This window comes from Paroedura picta, chromosome 8, assembly GCF_049243985.1.
Source record: "Paroedura picta isolate Pp20150507F chromosome 8, Ppicta_v3.0, whole genome shotgun sequence".
Classification (NCBI taxonomy): domain Eukaryota; kingdom Metazoa; phylum Chordata; class Lepidosauria; order Squamata; family Gekkonidae; genus Paroedura; species Paroedura picta.
The window spans coordinates 13,008,071-13,032,915 of record NC_135376.1 but is presented as its reverse complement, the minus strand read 5'-3'; the positions used below and the strand labels follow the sequence as shown (position 1 = coordinate 13,032,915).

The window sequence follows — 24,845 nt, the reverse complement described above, 5'->3', positions numbered from 1 at the left end:
GACTTTTTAATGAGGGATCATTGGTATCAGTAACAGATCTTCTTTCAGTAGATATAACGCTGCAGAATCAGGGCTATGAGTGGGGAGGTCATGATCTGTACCAGGTCCAAGAACAAAATGTAGACATTGGATAACTAGATGCTGATGTGTCAAGCAGAGGCCCGGAGCTACGTTGATAGGTGACCATGAGCTTGGTTCCCATATCTGAGTTGGGAAACACCTGGATTTTTGGGGGTGGAGTCTGAGGAGGGCAGGGTTTGCAGAGGGGAGGGGCTTCAGAGGGGTATGGTGCCATAGAGCAATGGTAGTCAACCTGTGGTCCTCCATAAGTTCATGGACTACAATTCCCATGAGCCCCTGCCAGCGTTTGCTGGCAGGGGCTCATGGGAATTGTAGTCCATGAAATGGAGGACCACAGGTTGACTACCCCTGCCGTAGAGTTCACGTTCCAACGTGGCCTTTTTCTCCAGATGAATGGATCTCTGCTGCCTGTAATAGTTCTCCACCCACTACCTGGAAGTTGGCAAGCCTCCTCAGAGCCTGTGTCTTGCTGTTTAATCAAACTCAGAGGGTTGTTGTGTGAATATGGCAGAATTGTGCCCTGGTCTACTGGGAAAGTGTGATACAAATGTAGACGCAATGAGGCTTAAGCCCACATTTCGCATTTTGTATAGCATTACCCAAAGCAACAACAACAACAACAAATTGGGACTGTACAAGTGAAAATTCTGTTTTTCAATCAAGGGGAACAAAGTTATTCGGGCAGTAACTTTTTCTGTGTGGAAACTGAAGGCACACCTTAATTTTTATATTCCCACAAAGGCTTCTTCTAGAACGTGCAAAGAATCACCCACCCTCTGAAGAAACACCACATTTTAATTGGGTTTATTTACATTGTGTATAGCACAGATTACCCAGGATAAGTCAATACAACTAACAGGATGGGGCATCCAATGAACAGTGTGACAGGGTTCAGAATGGCAGAGAACTGAAACAAAGCATTGGCATGCAAACGTGACATGTTAAACTCCGCGGAAAAGCCAACTTTCACATTCTCAATTACTGTCCCGTCATTATGACAAACTTTGTTTTTCAGCCCAATGAACCCTACATTCCATTTTTAAGATTTTTCAGACTACAAATTGCATGCTGTTATAGAAACAGAGTCGGAAAGTCCCCGCAAGGTCATCTAGTCCAACCCCCTGCCCGGTGAACCCCTCTTTCTCTATGCCCAGAGGAAGGCAAAAAGCTTCCAGCAACCCCGGGCCAATCTCCCCGCTGTCTTGAAACACTTTCTCTCTCCTTTCCTCTTCTCTCTTGAAGAGCTGGTGGAGAATTCTGCAGGACACAAGAATTTCTAGCATCATAGTGAGAAAAGACACACTCCTGTTGCTCACACCAGGGGAGGCCGAGAGAGCTGGCAACAGGCCGCATGTGGAGGACTGGGGAATCAAACTAATTTCTCCAGATTAGAGGCCATCGCTCTTAACCACTGACTCTTAACCCCTACAACCAAGCTGGTTCCTTGTTCATTCACAGCAGTTTTGCCATTTCTTTCAGATTTAATCTCTTATCAATTGGGACTGTTCTAGACGTGACCTTTCTTTTTTTCCCCCCGATGGCATTCAAATTGACTTTAAGGAAGGAGGCTGAGTTTCTCAAGTTTAACAGGAACTAGCACCTGCCCATCCAGTCTCAGAAGGAAATTACAATGGTTTCTTTTGAGGGGAAACCCTCAAGCACATATCTGTTGCTTGGTGGCAAACTAGGAAACCCCCTCCCCCAGCAGTAAATCCTTCATCCTTTCCCTGGGATATGCAAATCCTTTTGACAGGAAGAAAAGGAGGGGCCATGGACAATCAATGGATGCTTTTGCATATGGAGATGCCTGACCATTTGGAAATGGCTATGCAAAGGGGCGGGATCTACGCAAAGGGGCGGGAGCCACAGAAAGACGGCACTCCACAGCAAGATCAGAAAGGGCAGGCTGGTAAATCTTCGGACAGATCCTCAACACGAAACTGGGATGCAAAGGCCTAGAATATAATCAGATTATCACACACAAAGATACATTCAGGCTGCCTCATACTGGATCAGATCCTTTGTCCACCAAGATCAGCACCTTCTACTGTGAGTGGCAGTGGCTCTCTAGCATGTCACACAGAGGTCTTTCCCGTCACCTATGATAAGAGATGCCAATCTCCAGGCGAAACCTGGGGATCTTCTGGAATTACAGCTCCTCTCCATACTACAGAGGTCAGTTCCCCTGGAGAAAATGGATGCTTTGGAGGGTGGGTTTTGTGGCACCGGAAAGCAGAGGTCTCTGTCCTCCCCAGGCTCCCTCCCCAAATCTCCAGCGATTTCCAAACCTGAATCTCGTAGCCCTGCTCCCCAACATCCTCGGTTGGGGCCTGGGGGGACCTGGCAAACATAGCTACTACCCAGTCCTTTTAGCTGGAGATGCCAAGGTGTGACCCTGGGTGCTTCTGCAGCTGCTCTAGCTCCGAGCCACAGTCTATTTCCAGGTTACGATCCTAAGAAGACAAATAAAGTAGAAAACAGAAGTGGTCCAATCAGACTGGAGACAAAGGTATTTGATCCTTTTTTTTAAGAACTCCGTTTCACAACAGGCTTGCTTCACATCTGGAGCGAAAGGGTGGGAAGGCCCCACTTAAGCCCACATGGCAAAAAGGAAGTCTGTTCATGCTCGCTTGGGGCTTTTGAAAATGTTTACAAGGACAGACACAACATGTAAAAGCATCACAGGTCCATGCAGTGTTTCTCCAAGCTTTCTGACATCCAAGCACACCATTTTTTCTAGATTGAAGCTAGGCTGAAATCACAAGGCCCACAATCCCCTCATTCACAAGAGAAATACTGGGGGGAGAGGGGTGCAAAGAATCAAGCATGCCTCCCTTTCACAGGTCAGCTGCAATTAGGGAGCACCTTAAATGCACATTAGCACCTCGCCCACCCCTGTCTCTACATCCTCGGAGATTCCGGTTTCCATTAACTTGAAAATTTCGGAGGAGGAGGAGGAGAAGGAGAAGAAGAAGAAGAAGAGTTGGTTCTTATATGCCGCTTTCCCCTACCCGAAGGAGGCTCAAAGCGGCTTACAGTCGCCTTCCCATTCCTCTCCCCACAACAGACACCCTGCGCGGTGGGTGAGGCTGAGAGAGCCCTGATATCACTGCCCGGTCAGAACAGTTTTATCAGTGCCGTGGCGAGCCCAAGGTCACCCAGCTGGCTGCATGTGGGGGAGCGCAGAATCGAACCTGGCATGCTAGATTAGAAGTCCGCACTCCTAACCACTACACCAAACTGGCAACTTGATATCGCTCAGCTCTCAGGGGGCTAAGGCAATAGACAAGTTACATGGGATCTTGTCCATGCTTTCCAGAGGAGGGCTATGCAGTTTGTAAATGCTGGAGTTGGAGTAGCCCCAGCCTAGTGATTCTGGCATGGCTATTGGGAGGAAAAGAGGATGAATAAGAAACTGAATAAGGGTGGTGGGAGAACCTGGAAGTGCAATGGGTAACTCTGGGTAAATTTTTGTTGTTGTTAGGTTGTTGTTAGGTGCAAAGTTGTGTCCGACCCATCGCGACCCCAAGGGCTGAGAGAGCCCTGATATCAGAACCAGGGGCGTTCAAACTGCAGCACTCCAGATGTCCATTGACTACAATGACCACGAGCCCCTGCTTGGACAGAGCAGCTTTATCAGTGCCGTGGCGAGCCCAAGGTCACCCAAGCTGGCTGCATGTGGGGGAGCAGGGTATCAAACCTGGCTCGCCAGATTAGAAGCCAGCACTCCTAGCCACTACACCAAGCTGGCTCCCAATAATCTTCAGTTCAGAGCAAAATGTGAAACGGGGCTAGAGTTGTGGCTTTCATTCATTAGGTGGAGTAGAAGAAGAGCTGTTTTTTATACCCCGCTTTTCACTACCCAAAGGAGTCCTGAAGTGGCTTACAATCGCTTTCCCTTCCTCTCCGCACAACAGACACTCTAAAGCAGGTGGGTCTGAGAGAACTGAGAGAACTATGACTGGCCCAAGGCCACCCAGCTGGTTTTCTCATGGAGGAGCATGGAATCCAACCCAGTTCTCCGAATTAGAGTCCACCACTTTTTAACCACTGCATCACGCTGATTATCCAACTTACCATAAGCACAGTCTAAGTTCACTAACCCAGGGGTAGTCAACCTGTGGTCCTCCAGATGTCCATGGACTACAATTCTCATGAGCCCCTGCTCCAGATGTTCATGGAATTGTAGTCCATGAACATCTGGAGGACCACAGGTTGACTACCCCTGCACTAACCCACCTCTTTCCAGCAGTCTCCTGAAAGCACAGAAGGAAAACCAGCAAACACCTGGGGACTCCTGCCGAGTAGAATTCCATTTGTTTAACTGCAAAGCTATGCAAGCTGAAACCTAGAATTCCCCCCAGTCTGATCAAATCTGAGCAATTGGCAGAGGTGCTTAACAGACGGGCACTACGTTTAAACCAGGGGTAGTCAAACTGCGGCCCTCCAGATGTCCATGGACTACAATTCCCAGAAGCCCCTGCCAGCGAATGCTGGCAGGGGCTTCTGGGAATTGTAGTCCATGGACATCTGGAGGGCCGCAGTTTGACTACCCCTGGTTTAAACATTCAGAACAAGGTGATGACACATCTGGGATGGCAAACAGTAAGTTAGCTGAAACGGACAAAGCCTAGTAGATAAACACAACTCTGAACACACCCAACAGCTTGAATAGCACAGAGCTCAGCAGAGCTCAGAAGCTAAGGAGGGTCTGCCGTGGTTCGTACATGGATGGGAGACCACCCAGGACGGCCAGAATTGCTATGGAAAGCAATGGTTGGCAACCTCTGCTCTCTATCCCCTTGAAAACCCCATGAGAGGTGGCCATAAGTCAGAGGTGACTTGACTATTTCCAATGCACTCAGCAGGTAACCTTGACCTGAGCACAACTTGAGGAGGAGAAGAGCTGGTTGTTATACCCCGCTTTTCTCTACCAGAAGCAGCGGCTTACAATTGCCTTCCCTTCCTGTCCTCACAACAGGCATCCTGTGAGGAGGTGGGGCTGAGAGAGCTCTGACAGGACAGCCTGGTGAGAGCAGCACTATCAGGACTGTGCCTCGCCCAAGGTCGCCCAGCTGGCTGCATGTGGAGGAGCAGGGAATCAAGCCCAGCTCACCAGATCAGAAGAAGCCACCACTCTTAAACCACCACGGCAGGCCGGCTTCCTGCAAATGGGTTTGGGACCGGAAAGGTTACTGCAGCTTCCCCCACGACACACTGACAGACAAATGCAAGGGATTCGAGACAAGGCGTTAGTGGCACACCCTTAGAGTGCAACTTAAACCTCCTTTTAAAAACAGATTGGACGCAGATGGTGTTAAAAGGAGCTCGTGGCGCCGGGAACCTGTGACAGTTTTGTTCTTGGCAATCAAGGCACCGCTTCACAGATTCTCGCCAAGCCACTGGATATAGCTGTCCCTGGTGCGAATCCCGGCTGAGAAGCGGGTCGGCCAGATGGTGAAGATCATGCAGCCGTGAAAGCAGTCCTCAAAGTGGTCCAGGGTGATCTCCACCCCGGCGTCCTCCAGCCGCTTGGCGTACATGATCCCGTCATCTCGCAGAATGTCAATCTCGCAAGTCAGGATGTAAGTCTTGGGCTGCAGCCGCAGAACCTGTTTCTCCACGAGCAACGGGGCGGCGCGAACGTCAAGCAATGAAGGGATGGCCTGCAGGATTTCCGCTTCCCCCGTGGTGGGGGTCACGGGCTTGTAGGTCTTTCTGAAACGAGGCGTGATGAGGGAAGTCCAATCCACGCGGTCCCTGAAAGAACTGGCCGGTCCCACATCCAGGGAAGTGTGATTGTTGGCTATCAGGGACCGGGCGAACCCGTAGTTCCCGTTGAAATAGTCTATCCAGAACTTGACCATGACAAAGCGAGGCAGGACGGGGGTGAACTCATTCTGCCGATAGGAGGGAGTGTTAAAATCAAAGGCTTGAAGGACGGGGTAGATTAAAGCCTGCAGCTTAAACCTGCCAGTTTCGTTCTGATCTTGGCTCATCTGGAGAAGAGAAGGAAGATAGCGGAAGGGTCACAATTCAGACATTGGGTGCTATTTTCCACTGCATTGCCTCTCCCATCCTAACAGAATCCCCAAGAATCACAGAATCATAGAGTTGGAAGGGGTCCTACAGGCCATCTAGTCCAACCCCCTGCTCAACGCAGGATCAGCCCAAAGCATCTTAAAGAATAGCCTGGCAACTGCTGGGGGGTCCGAGGGAAGGAGTCCAGGGAAAGGAAACCTTGTTCAATGTGATGACGCAATATCACTTCTGGGTGAAGGGACATTACCGCATTGGGTTGCACTCTAGGAATTCACTTAATCTCTATGGTAAATATCACAGAGATCGGCTTAATTCCTGGATCGTCTCCCAAGGCTGTTCCCATGTCCTCCCAAGTAACACATGGCTTTTCTGCACCAGATTTCTGCTCCATATTGGGTCTTGTCACTTCTTAAATACATCAGATCTGTCCACAAATACTGTGTGTAATGCTGAGGTGGAGCAAAAACCTGGTGTGGAAATGCCCCAAGATACGCATTTATTGTGCAGAAAATAAATTAATCAGAAGGGAGCAAGATCTTGAGCCCGGCTGCTATTGTTAAGCTCCATGTTTTGTCAGCGGTCATCCCGATAAGCTAAGACCTAAAGGTAAAGGTCTGTGCAAGCACCGAGTCATGTCTGACCCTTGGGGTGACGCCCTCTAGTGTTTTCTTGGCAGACTCAATACAGGGTGGTTTGCCATTTCCTTCCCCAGTCATTACCGTTTTACCCCCCAGCATGCTCATTTTACCAACCTTGGAAGGATGGAAGGCTGAGTCAACCTTGAGCTGGCTGCTGGGATCGAACTCCCAGCCTCATGGTCAGAGCTTCAGACAGCATGTCAGCTGCCTTACTACCCTGCACGACAAGAGGCTCTTTGATCTAAGACCTAGCTAACCACAAAGAATGGGTAGCCGTGTTGGTCTGAAGTAGTACAATAAAATCAGAGTCCTACTGCACCTTTAAGACCAACAAAGATGTATTCAAGGCATGAGTGCTTGCACTCGGAAGCTCATTCCTTGAATACATCTTTGTTGGTCTTAAAGGTGCTACTGGACTCTGATTTTATCGCACAAAGAATGGATTGAACTACAAGCATGATGAGAAGTCATGTGACATCCTGCTGCTCAAACGGAAAACTAGGCGGTGCTCTCGGTCTCCATGCGTGAGCGCTAGCGTCCGGCCATTCCAAAACGCAGCCCCGAAATGGCATCCCTAGAGAAGCTCACAACCCAGGTGGCGGGATCCAACAGATCCCCCGAGGGCCCCAGCCAGAAGGCCCCGGGATCCGCTGTGTCAAGGTCAGAACAACTGCACCGTTTGGGACAGATGGACACCCACGCATCCTGTCCGTAAGCAGGAAAAGAGCGGTCACCTCTTGGCACACAGCTGCGGCAAGGTTCCCTCCAGCACTGTCGCCAGAAATCGCGACTCTGCTGGGGTCGACCCGATACTGAGCCAGGACCTCGGGATGCATGAAGTGTCTTGTGGCACGGAGAGCGTCATCGAACTGCGCCGGGAAATGGAAATCGGGCACGAGGCGGTACCTGCAAGGAGAAGAGCCAGCTGTATTACGGAGCAAGGCAGAGGCCTCGATTCCACCCTCAAACCGCAAGTACGACACGGGAAAGGAGGGTCTTGATCTTCGTCGGGCCTTTGCACAACAGCCGTGTGGGGCTGGGCTTCAAGGAAATCCTTTACCCGCGGTCCTTAACTCAATAATTAGGGATCCGTGTTCCCCAAGGCTCGTAGGGTCTCTCCGAAATGGGTCGAGAGATTTTCAATGGGATGGTTGACATGAGCGACCAGGTGCTCCCACCCCTAGTATAAGAATTCCTTTGTCGTGTGCTGCCTAGAGTACTGGGCACATTCTTGATGGCAATTCTTGGTTTGCAAGGAGGCAGAACTCTATAAGAGTTGCCACCCTCCAGGAGGCACCTGGAGATCTTCTGCTATTATAATGGATCGACAGATGATTAAGATCTGGAACTCTGTGTACGTGGACCATGGTCGGGTTGACAGAAAGTAGTAGAATGGAATGCCCCTCTTAGGAATCCTGGAGACGTTCAGCTTTGAAGTTATTTTGGTTGAGAGAGTAGTAAACAGCTCAACGCTAACAGAAAGCTAGCAGAGCAGGAAAGAAATGCTTACCTCCTTCCTGCACTGCTAGTTTTCTGCTTGTGAGGAAGTTTTTAAAGGGAGGGAAACTTTTCTTAAACACAAGCCTCCATGATCATTCACCCACTGTTGATTTTTTTAGTGATCTTTTCTGCACCCCCACCTTCCTTCAGCCTTGTTTTTGTGCCACTGTCCTTCCTGTCTAAATCGGGCCTCTGCTGTGGCCCACAATCCTTTGCCAAATGCGGGGGCTTTGTGGCAGGCAGGAGATGGGGAAAGAGTTTCACAGAAGTGGAACATCTGAAAGTTGCTTTAACTTCACAGAGAGAAGGACTTCTCAACAATGTTTAAGGAAGGGAAGGGATAGAATTACTCAATGCAACCTCCCTGCACTTTACGGAGATTTATTTAAGGCATTTTAAAAGCTGCTTTTCTGGCAATATGACTCAAGGTGAACTCTCGCTGCTTGTGTTATTTCCAGTCTTGTGGATTCCTCCTTGAGGACAGCTACTGGGACTTGGTTTGCCCTGAAGTGTCCTTCTTGTCTTGTACTTTTATGTTTTTCTAACACTGGCTGAGCCTTTCCCTCTTGCAATGTTTTATCAGAAAAGGACAGGATCCCTTAAGCAGGTTCTGGAATGATTGATCAGAACAAGAGGGAAGAAAATTCCACAGAGTTATGCAAAAATCTGATCTCACAGGTCAAACAACATTCCTGAGTCGAGTGCTAGGGCGATAGAAGAAAGGCAAGCTATGTGGGGGATTTTCAGTTCAGGAGAGAGAGAAAAGAACTAAGAACAGTTGGTTTTCATACCCGCTTTTCACTTCCCCAAGGAGTCTCAAAGCGACTTACAAACACCCTTCCCTTCCTCTCTTATTAGACAGGTGGGGCTGAGAGAGCTCTGAGGGAACTGTATCTGGCTCAAGGTCACTCATCTGGCTGCTTGTGGAGGTGGAGTAGGGAATCAAACTTGGCTTTCCATATTAGGGGCTACTGCTCTTAATTATTACAGCAAGCTGGCTGAGACAGGATAAAAGCCTGCATGGTATGAAGTGGATAGAATAATCTTTTCCCACACCTCTTTGTAATATTAGAAATCAGGGTCAGCTACAATGCTGGGATTCCCAAAGAGACAAAATGAAGTAGAGTTGTTTTTTATACCCTGCTTTTTACTGCCCAAAGGAGTCTCAAAGTGGCTTATAATTTCTTCCCCCCACAACAGACACCCTGTGAGGCAGGTGAGGCTGAGAGAGCTCTGATGTTATTGCTCTGTGAGAACTGCCCTATTAAGGCTGTGACGAGCCCAAGGTCACCCAGCTGGCTGCATGTGGAAGAGGGGGGGGGGGAATTCAACCTGCCTCACCAGATTAGAAGCTACCACTCTTAACCACAATTTGTCGAACTCACACCCTTGGTTTGTAGCAATGGAATTTACGGCAATGCCTCCTACCTTTTGAAAAAGAATTTAGATCACTTCATAGAGGGCGGGTCTGCCAGTTAGCCAAGATGACCGAAATGGAACCTCTATGTTCAGAGATTTTCAGTTCTCCAGGCCAGTTGCTGAGGGGGGACCAAGAACAAGGGGCAATCTGGGGTTCTGCACCCTGCTGGCCGGCTGTCCAGGAGTCTTTGGTTGGCCAATGTGTGAAACAGGATACAGGACTATGTTTGATCCAGCAAAGCTCTTACAAAAGAGTGGGGTCCAGAGAAAAGCAACGCAAAAGTGGAATGAGAGATACTTGATACAGCTGGAGGGGGGAGGAGGAAGAATTAGGCAGCCAACCAACCCTCCCCCTTTTGCAGTCTCCTAACAGATTAGACAGGCTGGGAAGAGAATGTGCCAAGAGCAGGTTGTTGCTTCTGGCACCTACTGAAATCTACTCCTGCATATCGAAGTTTGAGTCCAGTGGCACCTTTAAGCCCACCAAAGTTTCATGCAAGATATAAGCTTCCGGGTGAGAGAATAAAACAAAATATCCCCAACTATATATATAAGTAGAGGGAGGGAGGCAGCGAGGGGTGTGTGGGGGTGTTAAATTGCTAGGAAGGAAGGAAATTTTGTTTCATTGTATCTGAGGAAGTGTGCCTGCACACCAAAGCTCATATCTTGAATAAAGCTTCATTGGTCCCAAAGGTGCCCCTGGAATCCAGATTTGCTCTCCTACAGAACTAATTTAGAGCCCAGGGGCACTTTTAAGACCAGCAACGTTTTATTCAAGGTAGGAACTTTCGTGTGCATGCACACTTCCTCAGATACAGCCCGGTACTGACTGATCCATGGACTGGTACCGGTCCCCGGCCTGGGGGTTGGGGACCGCTGCTTTAACGGAAACAGTTCAGTCCACAAAGTGGGTGACCTTGAATAGCCTGTCCTTCAGATGTCGAGCCACTAGATGGCATCAGCTGCATTTCACCTGACCAAGCTGGAAAGGTTCTAATCTAGGCTCAGGGCCGCCCTCTCTAGCGAGTGCCTGAAGACAAAGGGATCACCTTGGATTGTGGCTCCCTTAAGAATTTGCTGTGGATGCCAAAAAGGCAGTCAGAAGGATACTTCTTAGCCATGCAGCCTGGGCGACATTCCTACATCAGCCAAATGACGTCTGCCAAAGAGAGCGCTGACTCACAAGCTTATGCTGGAATAAATTTTCCTAGTCGTCCATGGTGCCTGCTGTTTCTCCTGCTGCAGTGTGCTCCGGCAGATTAACAAGGCTTGGTCTTGTCCGGAAGGGAAGGATGCTGTAAGCCGCTTTGAGACTCCTTTGGGGAGTGAAAAGTGGGGTATAAAAACCAACTCTTTGTCTTCTTGATTCTCTCATCTTCCACTTCTAGCCGGCTGGGGGACCTTGGGCCAGTCACAGTTCTCTCAGAGCTCTCTCAGCCTCACCTACCTCTCAGGGTGCCTGTTGTGAAGAGAGGAAGGGAAGGCCAGCTTTGAGACTCCTTTGGGTAGTAAAAAGCGGGGTACAAAATAACAGATCTTTTTCTGTGGGTATCAGGACTCCAAGGACTTTTATTTTATTTTTTTCCCACAATGCACTCGTGGTTCTCCTCTGCTCTGAGAATTAATAACCTAAGCCCTGGAGAGCAGCTAGTTTATGAAGGGCTGCCCTCCTGCCATTGCCCATGGAGACAGCTTCTTCTCTCCCCATGCGCCGTCACCCGGAAGCATAGCTGTGCGTCATCAAGGGGTTTCCTGAAGCTACCTTCTTAGAAAAGGTCGCCACGGAGCAACAAGGGTGGCGCAGTGGTTAAGAGTCGCAACCCAAGCAGAATCCCTATTTCTGGCAACACAATAAATGCAAATGCCACAGAAAGACGGCACATGGCGGATGCATGAGAACTGGAGAGACCGACAGGACAGAGGTCATGACTTCTCCTGCAAAGCCACATCGGCAGAACTGGCAGCTGCGTTTGCTCAGGGAGGAGGGGAGAGGTGAAGGAATGCTTGAATGTGGCAACAGTGTGCTTTGTTCTTAAGTTTACAGTCAAAAGGATGGATCCAAGGAAGAGATAGCTGAGGCTTAACTGCCACTTGAGTGATGCCAACGCATAGGAAGATTTGCTATCACCAGTTGCTCTGATGAGCCACAGTGTGCTGTCCTGGTTAAGACTGGTGGCCTCTCAATTGGCAAGCTGGGTTTGATTCCCCGCTCCCCCATATGCAGCCAGCTGCATGACCTTGGGCTAGGCACAATCCCGTTAGAACTGTTCTCGCAGGGAAGTTCTGTCAGAGCTCTCAGCCTCACCTACCTCACAGGGCGTCGGTTGTGGGGAGAAGAAGGGAAGGCGGTTGTAAGCGGCTTTGAGACTCCTTCGGGGAGTAAAGAGCAGGATGCAGAAAACTGCAGATCTTTAGTTCTCTCGCTCCAAATAACACCACTTTTCAATTGTTTCTGGCAGCTCTCTGTTCAAAAACATCACTGCTCAAAAACAGTAACACGTTGCTGAGCTTGGGCAGATAATGACAGAAACAAAAGGAGCGCAAAGGGACCTCAAAGGGACCGAATCCAGCAACCGCTTTCCCTTGTGGGATTCCTACAAGGGGTGGATCATGCCTCATTACAGGCCGTGGTTTTTGTCAATTGGTCCCAGTGGGAACGATGCAGAACTAAAATGGAGAAGACGACAGATGGATGAATACGATGAGAAGGCAAATAATCAACCGAGTGGCTGGGGCGTTGTAGAAGAGGGCATTTATACGGGATAGGAGGAGGTCACCTCCGAGCCTCTCTTTACTTCCACTCCTCCTCCTTAATTACGTTGCTTTCATAATATTAGCATGGCAATTCCATCTAACTGATCTCAGCTGGACACTCAAAATGCATGGTTGGGCAAGGAAGGAAAGTCCTGTCTCAGTGGTAGAGGTCCACTTGGCAAACACTTGGCTCTGGTTCAATCGCCAGCATCTTCAGTTGGGAAAAAAAATCAGGTAGGACAGTGGTTCTCAACCTTCCTAATGCCACAACCCTTTAATACAGTTCCTCATGTTGTGGTGACCCCCAACTATAAAATGATGCTAGTGTTCTTTCACAGAAATTAAACCGAAACTGACTAATGGTGCGAAGATCCATTGTTCATGATCTGTAAACCGCTCAGGGAGCGGTATAAATAATTTGCTAAAGGGAGTGGGCCGAGTCCAGGATACGCTAACAGGCCAATCGGAAGGAGCACAGCACCTTCCGATTGGCCCCTCACCCGGACTGACAAGAATTCCGGCCAGTCAAGTGAGGAGACAATCTGCTTTCACAACATCCCTGCGAGGTAGGTTAGGCTGAGAGAGTATGAGAATTCCGGCCAGTCAAGTGAGGAGACAATCTGCTTTCACAACATCCCTGCGAGGTAGGTTAGGCTGAGAGAGTATGAGAATTCCGGCCAGTCAAGTGAGGAGACAATCTGCTTTCACAACATCCCTGCAAGGTAGGTTAGGCTGAGAGAGTATGATTTGCCAAAGGTCACACAACTTCTGTCACCACTGGGTCTTCAAGATACTCTTAACCACTCCATGACATTGTCTCTCTTCTCTCCTGTGGCTCTAATTTATGGGAACGCTACCACCGCTGCCTCATTATGGGGCAATTCCTTTTTTCCCTCTTAAAGGAAATGCGAACATGAACCCAGGCATAACTATTCCACTATGATACGTCATTCATATTTACGGACATGTCCTAATGGCAAAGCTGTTTGACAAGGAAGTCAAAATCCAAACCGACACATCGCTTACTTTCTTGTCCTTATTGCCACAATCTACTCACTCGATGGAGACTACCACAGCATCCAGGGACTCAGCCATGATCGAGCAGAGGTTGTTATAGAAGCTTCCTCCTAGAATTAGAAGAAGACCCGCGTGCAGTGAGAAAGAGGCCGGCATGTTTTGAAGACGCACGATGCGCACAGTCAGAGGCGGTGGGAAGGCTCAGGCCACAAAAACACAAGGACAACAAGAAGAATTAGTTTTTATATCCCACTTTTCACTACACAAGGAAGTCTCAAAGTGGCTTACAGTCACCTTCCCTTTCCTCTCCCCACAACAGACACCCTGTGAGGTAGGGGTGCCTGAGAGAGCTACAAGTGAACTGTGACTGGTGCCAGATCACCCAACTGGCTGCATGGGCAGATGGACAATGACTGTGGCTTCTGCGGGGCAGAACAACCTTGTCTGCAGTAGTCAAGCTTCAGTGGCAGCATCACCGATAGGCTGGGAGTTGCCACAGCTACATTCTTGCTGGCACAGGGCCCTAAGGCAATTTCAAACGCCTCTCCACTTGGCCTGCAGCTCTGGGGGTGCCGCCTCCAATGGCCGGGGGGATCAGTGTGTGCGTGTGGGGGTGGATGGAGTGCGGAGGATCCTCTGATGGGCAGTCCGGGCTGCCACCAAATGCACACACACAGACCACCATTCAGCAGCTGTGGTTCAGCCCATGAGTATAGGAGATCTTCAGCAGCTTCTTCCGCACCCCAGGGGCCTCATCCTACCCCCGAGAACCCAGCTCAGTGGATGGGCCTCCCTCCCCCATGGACTGCCCAGTTCCTTCAGCCATAGGCAACCCCTGCCTCTTGGAGGGGTGCCGGTTCCAGTTATACTGGCCCAGATGCCCTGGGGCCTCTGCCACATGGGTGGCTCCCCTCCCCCATGTCTCGCCGATCCAGCAGCCTTCAGGGGTACCCAGGGAATTGCTGATCACCCCTGTGGGATGGTAGGTGATTTTCCTCCAGGCCAGGTTGGATTCTAGAGATTATGGGTGGGGGAGGGGGATCAGCGGGGCATGAAATTGAGGTCATTATGGGTGGGCAGGTAGTTGTGAGTTCCTGCATTATGCGGGGGGGGGGAGGGTTGGACTAGATGACTCTGGAGATCCCCTCCAACTCTTTTATAATTCCAGGGGGTGGCACAGCTTGCTTGCACCCCAGCATCACCTCGCCATAGGTTTCCTGGCAGCTTTTGCCAGAAGCAGCAGCTCCCACATAGGCATCTCCAGAACTGCCAGGCTTTGCTTGGCCTGGGTCCTACTGTGTCCACCTGGATCACTGCCCTTCTGCTAGTGGGCAGGGAAGAGAGAGGGATGTACAATACCCGGCCACTTAAGTGTTTTCACCCCAGAGCCTGGGCTCACAGCATTAGTGGCTGAAGGAGTTTGCCTCCCCCCCCCACAACAAGCTGCACAGGAGCATCTGCCCACCACTGGCCTGCTAGCACATGTGGGTCTTTCCTCGGCCTCACCCACCTCCCAGCCCATGGTGTGTTGTAGTGAGGACACAATGACTCATAGCTTCCCCGCTGCTGACCTTTATACCAGGGGTAGTCAACCTGTGGTCCTCCAGATGTTCATGGACTACGATTCCCATGAGCCCCTGCCAGCAAACGCTGGCAGGGGCTCATGGGAATCGTGGTCCATGAACATCTGGAGGACCACAGGTTGACTACCCCTGCTTTATACAGTTTAATGGAAACTCTACAAAGTTGCTCTGTTACCTGGTATTCTGTGGCTTTGCCCGGCCTGACGAAGCCACGTTTATACCAGACCCGGAGCTTGTCACAAATGAGTTTGACACCTCTGCTAAGGCCCTGTACCCCGCTGAAGTCCTTTCTGCTCCCCAGGCTCCGCTCCGTAAATCTCCAAATATTTCCCAACCAAGAGCTGGCGGTCCTGGGCAGATCCCGCAAAATAGGGGCAAAACTAAAGGGATTCGCCCCTCCCCCTCCCCAAAAAGAGTAAACGGCAAACGCATACTTGCACTGGATAAGGCCCAGCCTCCTCCATGGATGTAGACCACGCTGCGCCTGAGAGCCTTCTCTGCCTTCGCAGGAGGTTCGTACACCCGGACCTCCACGCTGTCAAACTGAGTATCCGTGATCTTCACCTGTTCCGCATGCTGGGGATTCAGCTTGTCAAAGGTGCCAATGATGAAATTCAGCATCCTCAAGTGATGCCCCAGGCCCAGGTAATGAGCCAGGTTGCACTAGAAGGAAAAAAATGAGGGGAGATTAAGCCCAGAAGAGATTAAGAAGCAGCAAGCCAAGATCCTGGGCCCCAAAGAGGTTAAACTGGCCTTGACCAGAGCCAGGACCTTTTTGGCTCTGGCCCGAGTCAGGTTGAACTTTCTACCTGGTGAGATCAAGGCTCTGTGGGACCTGGGATGGTTCTTCAGGGCCTTAAAACAGAGCTGCTCTGCCAGACCTACAGTTAAGGAGAGATGACCCGTCAGCCGAAGATGAATAAACAGAAATAAATTTCCAAGCTGGCGATGGCAAAAAGCTTTATTTAGAACGAGTTCCTAGGTATAAAACCTCGTTTTGGTATTTTACTTTCTCAGTAATTCCTCAGTAAGCTTATGTCTTAATTGGTTTTTTTTTCAGGGATACAAACAAAAGTCTTCAACCCACTACCTAATTCTTGTATTTTATATACCTTATATTTTATATTTTAAGTCATATAATTTGGGTCTATTAGTATCAAAGGTCCATAAAGGGAACTATCCATTTATAGACCTACAGTTAAGGCAGGAAATAAAACCAATTTTCCAGCCTCTCTGCCCAAAATATCAGTCATATTACTGAAGTTTTGGGCATATTACTCTGATTGACCATCAAACAGGCTTACATGACCTCTCTCGTGATAGAAAAAGAGATAGCATTTCAGAATGAATTCAGTTTGGTGTAGAGCCAGTTTGGTGTAGTGGTTAGGAGTGCGGACTTCTAATCTGGCATGCCGGATTCGATTCTGCGCTTCCCCACATGCAACCAGCTGGGTGACCTTGGGATCGCCATGGCACTGAGAAGGCTGTCCTGACTGAGCAGGAATATCAGCGCTCTCTCAGCCTCACCCACCCCACAGGGTGTCTGTTGTGGGGAGAGGAATGGTGAGGTGACTGTAAGCCGCTTTGAGCCTCCTTCGGGTAGGGAAAAGCAGCATATAAGAACCAACTCTTCTTCTTCTTCTTCAATTTAAAAATGAATGTAAACTATATTTTAGGATTTTAATATTAAATACTGTTTATTTTATAGTTATTGTATTATTTCTATTGTTATAGCTAAGTACATAATGTCTACTTAGTTATATCTAAGTAACAATAATGATAATAATATATTGGCGTAGTTACCTGTCCCCAACCTTTAGGGAAGGACAGGATATAAATAAAAATTTACATTTACAAAAGAATTTGAAAGAAAGGAGGGGAAGACCTCATGCAAACATTACATCTGTAATTTGAATATGCAATTCAGGGCATTCCTCTAATGGTCAAGAGAAGTCACTTGGATAAATTATTGGGGACTGTGGTCTGTACAGTTTCCAGTTTGCTGCTGGTTGGATTCTAGTGTTAAGTTTTCATCCCCTAATGTGCCATGTCAACACTAAAGCTTTGCTTCACTTCTAGTTTTTTTTAGACTTCAACTTGGTTCTGCCACCCAGATCCTATTTCATTGTTCATTCATAGGGTCACGGAGTTGCAAGGGACCTCCAGGGCCATCAAGTCTGACCCCCTGCAGAATGCAGGAAATTCGCAACTACCTGCCCACCCACAGTGACCCCAATTCCATGCCAGATCCCCCACACACACACACCCTGAAAGCCAGAATCCCTGTTAAGTCTGGCCTGGAAGAAATCCGCCTCCCAACCCCACAGTAACAATCAGCATTTCTCTGAGCATGCAAGGAAGGGCCACAAGAGCCAAGCACCAACACGGTCCCTTCCTGCCCACTCACTCACAATCTGCCTAAGTTCACAGAATCAGCATTTCAGAATCATACGAACATCAGAGCCCTGCTGGATCAGACCGATGGAGCATCCCGTCTCACTGTAGCCAACACCAGGGCACAGAGGCTGGGTCCAAAATACCTTATTGGGCTCTCTTGCAAAGGACACGCAGCCCTTTCTGAATGTCTTCTGGAAATTTTACAGCAGATGGCACAGATACAGCATAGGGCCTCTTGAGAGATCGGAAGTGGGCACTGGGACGGCATGTTCCTTCCCCTCTCTGGCCAGATCTTTCCCCTGCTGACCTCAGACAACATGCGCTACAAAGACCAGGATTCTTGCTTCACTACAGCTCTTCACCAGCTTGCAACTCTGCTTAGGGTAGATGCTAAAGAAATAACTTTGGCTGAAGGAGCAAGGAGGGGGAAAGGAGAAGGAGGCATTCATTCTTGGGAAGGAGCACACGATCTTGTGACCCACCATTAACTGTTAGTCAAAGTGGCTGGATTCAGACGGGTGGCTAAGCTAGCTTACCACCGCTTTGAAAACACGGCTTGCTTCTGGTGCTCTTCTGTTCCCCTTTCTTCTTGCACAGAGTTCAACTAAGGATTCTTAGGCTGAAAGCAAACATCAGTTCCCCATTCCCCAGGTGCTTGCATTCATGTGCATCTGCATCTAACCCGAATAGTGATGGTGGGAGAGGAATGTGCTGTCAAGTTGCAGTGACTCGTGTAAGTTTTTTAAGGCAAGAGATGTTTGCCATTGCCTGCCTCTTCCTACTTGACCCTGAACATTCTTGGTGGTCTCCATTTCAAGTGCTAACCAGGGCTAATTGGACAAGATCGGGCCCCGGGACAGCCAGAATGGACTAGTATTTAAATTCAGCTACAGAAGAGAGACGAAGAAATGTTAACCTGGACTTGCTTGGCAGTCTCCCATGCAAATTCTAACCCGGGGTTGACCCTGCTTAACTTACAAGATCTGGCAGAATCAGGCATCACGCTGGGGCTGCTTTAAATTTATTTCATCTTATTTCTATCCTCCCTTCCACCACCACCACCCCCAAAAAATAACCCTTTCTGTCTGCAGATCAGTGGAACTTCAGCTAACTTAAATAGCAGGGCCCAGTGTTAAAAATCTTACCTAAAAGGCCAATTGAATGGCTGGCCCCAAGGCCAGAGCTTGACACCCAGCAGTTGGGAAAGAACGCTCCTCCGTGAGAAATGCAGTTTGTGAACTCAAGGGAAGGGGGTTGGAAAATAGGGCAGAGAAGAGAACCTTTAGCAGTGATTTTGCAAGGGATCAGACAGGGTGACTCAGCAGACACACACAACTTTTTTTTTTTTAAACAGCAACCCTTTAATGGTCATGTCAACTCAGCCCTAGTTACATTAAACCTACAAGCTTGCCTACAGATTGGGGCTACCACTGAACTCAAGTTACTGTCTGCTGACTGAGGGCCATTGGCACCATTCTGATAACAGCCCCAGTTTTCTCAGCTATAATTGCCCAGTTAATTAGGCATCTGATCTCTAGCAGAACCTTCCTGGCAATTAACCCCCACCTCCATCCTCTCTACCTATAGGTATGGTTGAGGAATTTTTGTCTCATGATATCTGAAGAAGGGTGCTTGCACATGAAAGCTCCTGTCTTGAATGAAACTTTGTTGGTCTTAAAGATGCCACTGGGCTCAAACCTTGTTCTCTCCTTCAAGAGACGGGGCTTGTCAACAGATCAGCAGGGGGTAGCCATGGTAGTCTACCCATAGCAGCAGAAAAAAGGAAGAGTTAAAATATTTTTTTTTATTTGGAAATGCAACTAAGAGAAAAGGCAGACTACTTTAAATCAAGTTCATATCAGAATTTTACTTGTCACGAAGTATTTTTCTTCCTTTTTTTTTTAGAAGAGGAAGAGTTGGTTCTTATACTCTGCTTTTCTCTACCAGGAGTCGCAAAGCAGCTTACAATTGCCTTCTTCTCTCCACAACAGTAACCCTGTGAGGTAGGTGAGGAGTAGGGAACCAAGCCCAGCTCACCGGATTATAAATCAGCACTCTGAACCACTACACCAAGCTGGCTCTCTTAAAATCTGGAGAGATTATGTATGAGGAAAGGAAGAATGCTTTAAGTTTTTTATCAGAATTTAAATAATTGTCATTAAGTGATAAGAACAGCTGAAAATGGAGAACGTATAACACACGTTTTATTATAAACTGTATTTTTATTCATTCTCTAAAGATTAAATTAGAGCCTCTTGTGGCGCAGAGTGGTAAGGCAGCCATCTGAAAGCTTTGCCCGTGAGGCTGGGAGTTCGATCCCAGCAGCCGGCTCAAGGTTGACTCAGCCTTCCATCCTTCCGGTAAAATGAGTACCCAGCTTGCTGGGGGGTAAACGGTCATGACTGGGGAAGGCACTGGCAAACCACCCCGTATTGAGTCTGCCATGAAAACGCTAGAGGGCGTCACCCCACGGGTCAGACATGACTCGGTGCTTGCACAGGGGATACCTTTACCTTTACCTTTAAAGATTAAATTGGAGAGAGAGAGAGAAAAAATATGAATGAACGAACTAGCAAGAGTTCACCTTAAAGACTCTTGAACTTTGTGGCCGTGTTATGATTGCTCCTGAGTCACCGCTCACTTCTTCTGACACAGGTGAGGAAATACCTTTTAGCAGGTTACCAAGGCCACCCAAGATTTCTGGGAGCCTGTTTTTTTTGGCTTGCTTTGGGTGTCAAAAGTACACATGTCAAAATCGGAAGGTAGATAAAGGCATCTGGCAGGTTTGTTATCCCTCCTGCAAAACATCAACACCCTCGGGGTTCTCGCCATCCTGACACCTGTTGAGATGAGCCACACTCTTGTCAGACAAGTGCCTGGAAATAAGGGATGCCTCCAGAAGAATAAAATGATTTTGCAAGACCTTCCACTCGCTAGACAGATGGTGCCGCTCACCAAATAACTGTCAGAGCCCACATTGACTCACGATAACATTTTGCTCTGCTGAATAGGCTCTGAGGAGCAAAACACTGACTGGGAGAGCTTCAAGGTCAGCACGTGGGGAAGTCCCAGGGAGCCTAACCCACTGCCAAGTTTGCCTCCACAAGCCTCCTTAGAACTCTGTGGAACCAAGCTCCCACTCACTTCAATTTATCATTTTTATTCCTCGCTCTCTTCTGTAACGGAGACCTCAGATGGATTACAGCATTTGATTCCCCACTCCTCCTCCACATGAAGCCTGCTGGGCGACCTTGGGCCAGTCACAGCTCTTTCAGAGCTTTCTCAAGTCCATCTACCTCACCCAGTGTCTGTTGTGGGGAGAGGTGGCCTCTAGTCTGGAGAGCTGGCTTTGATTCCCCACTCCTCTACATGAGGCCTGATAGGGGACCTTGGGCCAGTCACAGTTCTTTAAGAGCTCTCTCAGCCACGCCTACGTCACAGGGCATCTGTTGCGGGGAGAGGAAAGGAAGGTGATTGTGAGCCACTTTGAAAACTCTTTTGGGTAGTCAAGAGCAAGGTCCAAAAAACAAAACAAAAAAACAGTTGCTCCTTCCCCTCACAATCTTGTGAGGCAGATTTGGTTGAGAGTGACTGGCCCAAAATGACCATGCAAGGTTTTGTGGCAGAGTGGAGATTCCTACCAGAGTCTTTTAGATACCAACCACTATACCTCACTGGCTCCTCCATAAAAAGGAAAGGGGTTCCTGCAACCACAGCTTTTATTAACCTACCTACCAATTAATATTTGAAGGTCTGACAGGACAGATTTCTGCCTGACAGGACAGAAAATAGCTCGGTTTGGGGAATAAAGGTGAAAAGCACTTTGCGCAATCTCACAAGGCAGAAAGGGGGTGGTGCTTCCAAGCGCAACTCAACCCTCTAAGGGAGAATTGATTGAGAAAACACAGTCGCAATCTGTAAATCCACTAAGAAATAGGTGGAAGTTCAATAGCCTCGTTTAAATGGAACATAAAGCCAGCTGGTGCCATCCACAGGCAGAAGAGCTGGGAATTCAGCTTCAGAACAATATTAATCATTAGCAAGATTTTCAACACAGAAAGGGGAACTACTTGGTACAGGAGCTGCCAAATCTTAGTGTTTTAGACAGCTGGGTGACCTTGGGCTCAACACAGCACTGATAAAGCTGTGCTGACCAAGCAGTCCTGTCAGAGCTTTCTCTCAGCCTCCCCTACCTCACAGGGTGTCTGTTGTGGGGAGAGGAAAGGGAAGGCGACTGTAAGCCGCTTTGAGACTCCTTCGGGTAGAGAAAAGTGGCATAGAAGAACCAACTCTTCTTCAGTTACCCACAATCCACTTACTATTTTATATTTATTTATTTCAATTTATATATCACCCTCCCCGGAGGCTCAGGGCGGTTTACATGGAACATATGAACGATACATAAAACAATCGATAACACATGAATAACCATACAATAATATTAATCACAGGTAGTGGTAACAATAAACAGTGTAAGCAATCCGACAGTACAAACAGGTCCAGAGCACTCTGGTGGAGTTCTGAGAGGGAGGGGGGAAGCAGGGGCCCTTTATTCGCTGTTGGTTATGCCTGGTCTCAACTTGAATCAGACAACATAATTGTGGGTTTTATTTTCAACTCAAGGATAAGGTTTTCTAATTCCCTGGGGGGGGGGGAGAATCCTGACCCTTTACATCTCCATCAGACCAGGTGACTTTATTTATCCCCATTTTCACACATTAAGCCTCCATTTAAACAAAAGGTCTGAGGCCACCTTGGCTATAAGGACCCTGGGACTTTTATGTAAGGCTTAAGGATATGCAAACCCTCTAGCAGTCGTATTCTTCTTCCTTTACTGCAGATCAGTAATAGAACAGCTGTGTCCAATGTCCCCCCCCTGTGTATAAAAATAAGTAGAGGAAACATAATCTGACCAAACAGTGAGAGGTTCATTTCTCATGACCAGGACAGGCACTTAAATGGAATATTTCAACAGTATCAGTTCACACTTTATTGTCTTTAGTGTTGCAATTTCAAAACAATAATAATGCAATGCAAAGGACAGGAAAGGCCTTCAATGTGTACTTTCCAAAATCTGGTGTGCAACAAGGGACAAGTGGTTCTCTATTAACTGAGAAAACAGTTCATCACAGCGCAGGGATCAAGGAGTGCCATAAATCAGAAGGCCATCAAGAACAGGGCTGTATAGGGTATGATTTATAGCAGGAGTAGTCAACCTGTGGTCCTCCAGATGTCAGTGGACTACAATTCCCATGAGCCCCTGCCAGCATTTGCTGGCAGGGGCTCATGGGAATTGTAGTCCACAAACATCTGAAAGTCCACAGGTTGACTATCCCTAATTTATAGAGCTGAATGCTACCGCAAGCTGTTTTACAGGGATCCACTGTGGATTTACTAAGCCTCCCGTTTAATTATCAAGGACCACAAAATAGGGGTGGAGGATGTAGCCAAATGCAGGCTCCTCGACTTACCTTGGGACCCGTACACTTGACTCATGTTGCTAAGCCTCTATTAGGATCTCACTTCTCCTACAGCAATGTTCCACCCAACCTCAAGCAACAAAGCTAAGATTGGTTGCCATGCATTTTTCAGCAAAATGGCAGAGAAAGATTTCTATCTTTTCTCCAGCTTACCTCTGAAGATGTCAGCCACAGTTACTGGCAAAACATCAGGGATAACAGCTACCAAACCACAGCTACACAGCTTGGAAAACCCACAACAACCAGTTGATTCCAGTTATGACAGCCTTCGACAATTCAAAAAATAAGGTTCTTTTTAGTGTAGTCGCCATCAGAGTTTGTGAGATAACATTTGTTTTACCGCCCTGGAATGCAAATCACCTCATCATTAAAGGCTTACCTTCTAGAAAATAACCCGTTTCCCCCCAGATTTCCCTTCAAATTACTCTTTGCCAAGGGGAGACCATTGGAATTCAACCTGATACACTTGTCTCAAATCCTGGCTAGTGTTCTCTTTATTCTTCCCTTTATTCTTCAGCCTTTGGCAAGCCAAGCTAAGTTTTTGAATGTAGAAGCAGATAGACCTCCAAAAGCTCAAATTCACCCCCTCCCTTTGTAACTAAACTGGCAACTAGTGATTAATTGCAAAAAGGAAGGAACAGAGTTGGGCAACAAGCTGTAGCAGCCATAGAGCAAAGGGGAAAATAAAAAGAGACACAACACCATGTTCCCACTAAGTCTACTTGCATCCCTCTGGACTAGTGAACTATGAGAATAATTTTGCAATGTAGTTCTAAGAATCCTTTCCTGGGAGTTTCCTGCCAAGTTAGTTCTGCTACGGGTTGCTCTCTGCTCTGTTTCTTTTCCTCTTTCCTAATACTTTATTTTCAAAGAATAAGGAAAATACAGAAATAGAAAGATTATAAATTTCAAATACAATTGACATTGCATTGGACAACCGGACTGAGAATCCCCCCCCCCAGCGGCCACCCCAGGAAAAATTTATAGTCTTTCATATTTGAAATATTGTCCATTTATAGATTCTAGCTACCAAAGTAGGCTCTAAGACAGAGATTCTCAACCGCCCTAATGTCTCAAAGCCTTTAATACAGTTCCTCATGTTGAGGTGACCCCAAACCATACAATTTTGCAAGTGTTCCTTCATAGAAATTAAACCAAAACTGACCAATGGCGTGAAGGATCCATTGTTCATGATTGTAGATAAATTGTTTTCTTTTTCTCTGGGGTTTCTCAGTTCAGTTCTGCCTCTTGTCCCGCCAAGCTGTGCCGCCACCTGGAGGCCTGGTGGGAGACTGCGCTGTGCTGGAGGCGCTGCTGGAGCAGCTGGCAGCCGAGCACGGGTGCCCGCAGAAGGAGTGGCAAAAGTGGCAGTGCCCCCCCCACCAAGCTTCTTGCCCTGCTGCGATCCATGAAAGGGTTGTTCGACCCCCAAAGGGGTCCCGACCCCCAGGTTGAGAAACACTGCTCTAATACAATATACATAGCTTTAAAGGTAAAGATATCCCCTGTGCAAGCACCGAGTCATGTCTGACCCTTGGGGTGATGCCCTCTAGCGTTTTCATGGCAGACTCAATATAGGGTGGTTTGCCGGTGCCTTCCCCAGTCATTACCGTTTACCCCCCAGCAAGCAAGCTGGGTACTCATTTTACCGACCTCAGAAGGATGGAGGGCTGAGTCAACCTTGAGCCGGCTGCTGGGATCGAACTCCCAGCCTCATGGGCAGAGCTTCAGACTGCATGTCTGCTGCCTTACCACCCTGCACCACAAGAGGTCTCTATACATAGCTTTATTTACCCACAAATTCTAGGAAAGAGCCCCAGCCTCTCCAACCATAGCAACTCCAGGTAAGTCTTGTTGTTTCCATCTTGATGCAATTATTTATTTCTTATTTAAATTCCCCCGTGCCTGGGCATCCACCAAAGACCTGGTGGAAG

At 48.2% G+C, this 24,845-nt stretch overlaps 1 protein-coding gene and 1 long non-coding RNA gene across 4 annotated transcripts in view; both read right to left on the bottom strand.

Annotated features, from left to right (window-relative positions):
• Nucleotides 1-858: 858 nt before the first annotated feature.
• Nucleotides 859-4,528, bottom strand: LOC143842976 (uncharacterized). Its single transcript, XR_013233416.1, has 2 exons — nt 4,321-4,528; nt 859-4,199 (listed from the first exon to the last, which is right to left on the bottom strand). It is a non-coding gene; the product is annotated as an uncharacterized LOC143842976 (long non-coding RNA).
• Nucleotides 4,529-4,609: 81 nt separating this feature from the next.
• The window catches only part of NCEH1 (neutral cholesterol ester hydrolase 1), a 29,340-nt gene continuing 9,104 nt past the window's right edge, over nt 4,610-24,845 (bottom strand). Inside the window, exons 1-5 of one of the 3 annotated variants that reach the window (XM_077348396.1) lie at nt 18,577-18,666; nt 15,469-15,697; nt 13,492-13,561; nt 7,496-7,667; nt 4,610-6,080 (exon numbers count right to left, since the gene is read on the bottom strand). In XM_077348396.1, coding sequence (XP_077204511.1) covers nt 5,463-6,080; nt 7,496-7,667; nt 13,492-13,561; nt 15,469-15,655 — 1,047 coding nt within the window. In that variant the 5' untranslated portion in view covers nt 15,656-15,697; nt 18,577-18,666 and the 3' untranslated portion in view covers nt 4,610-5,462. Of the gene's footprint in view, nt 6,081-7,495; nt 7,668-13,491; nt 13,562-15,468; nt 15,698-15,843; nt 15,863-18,576; nt 18,667-24,845 lie in introns of those variants that run through there. The other 2 variants (XM_077348397.1, XM_077348395.1) reach the window with 2 other exon arrangements.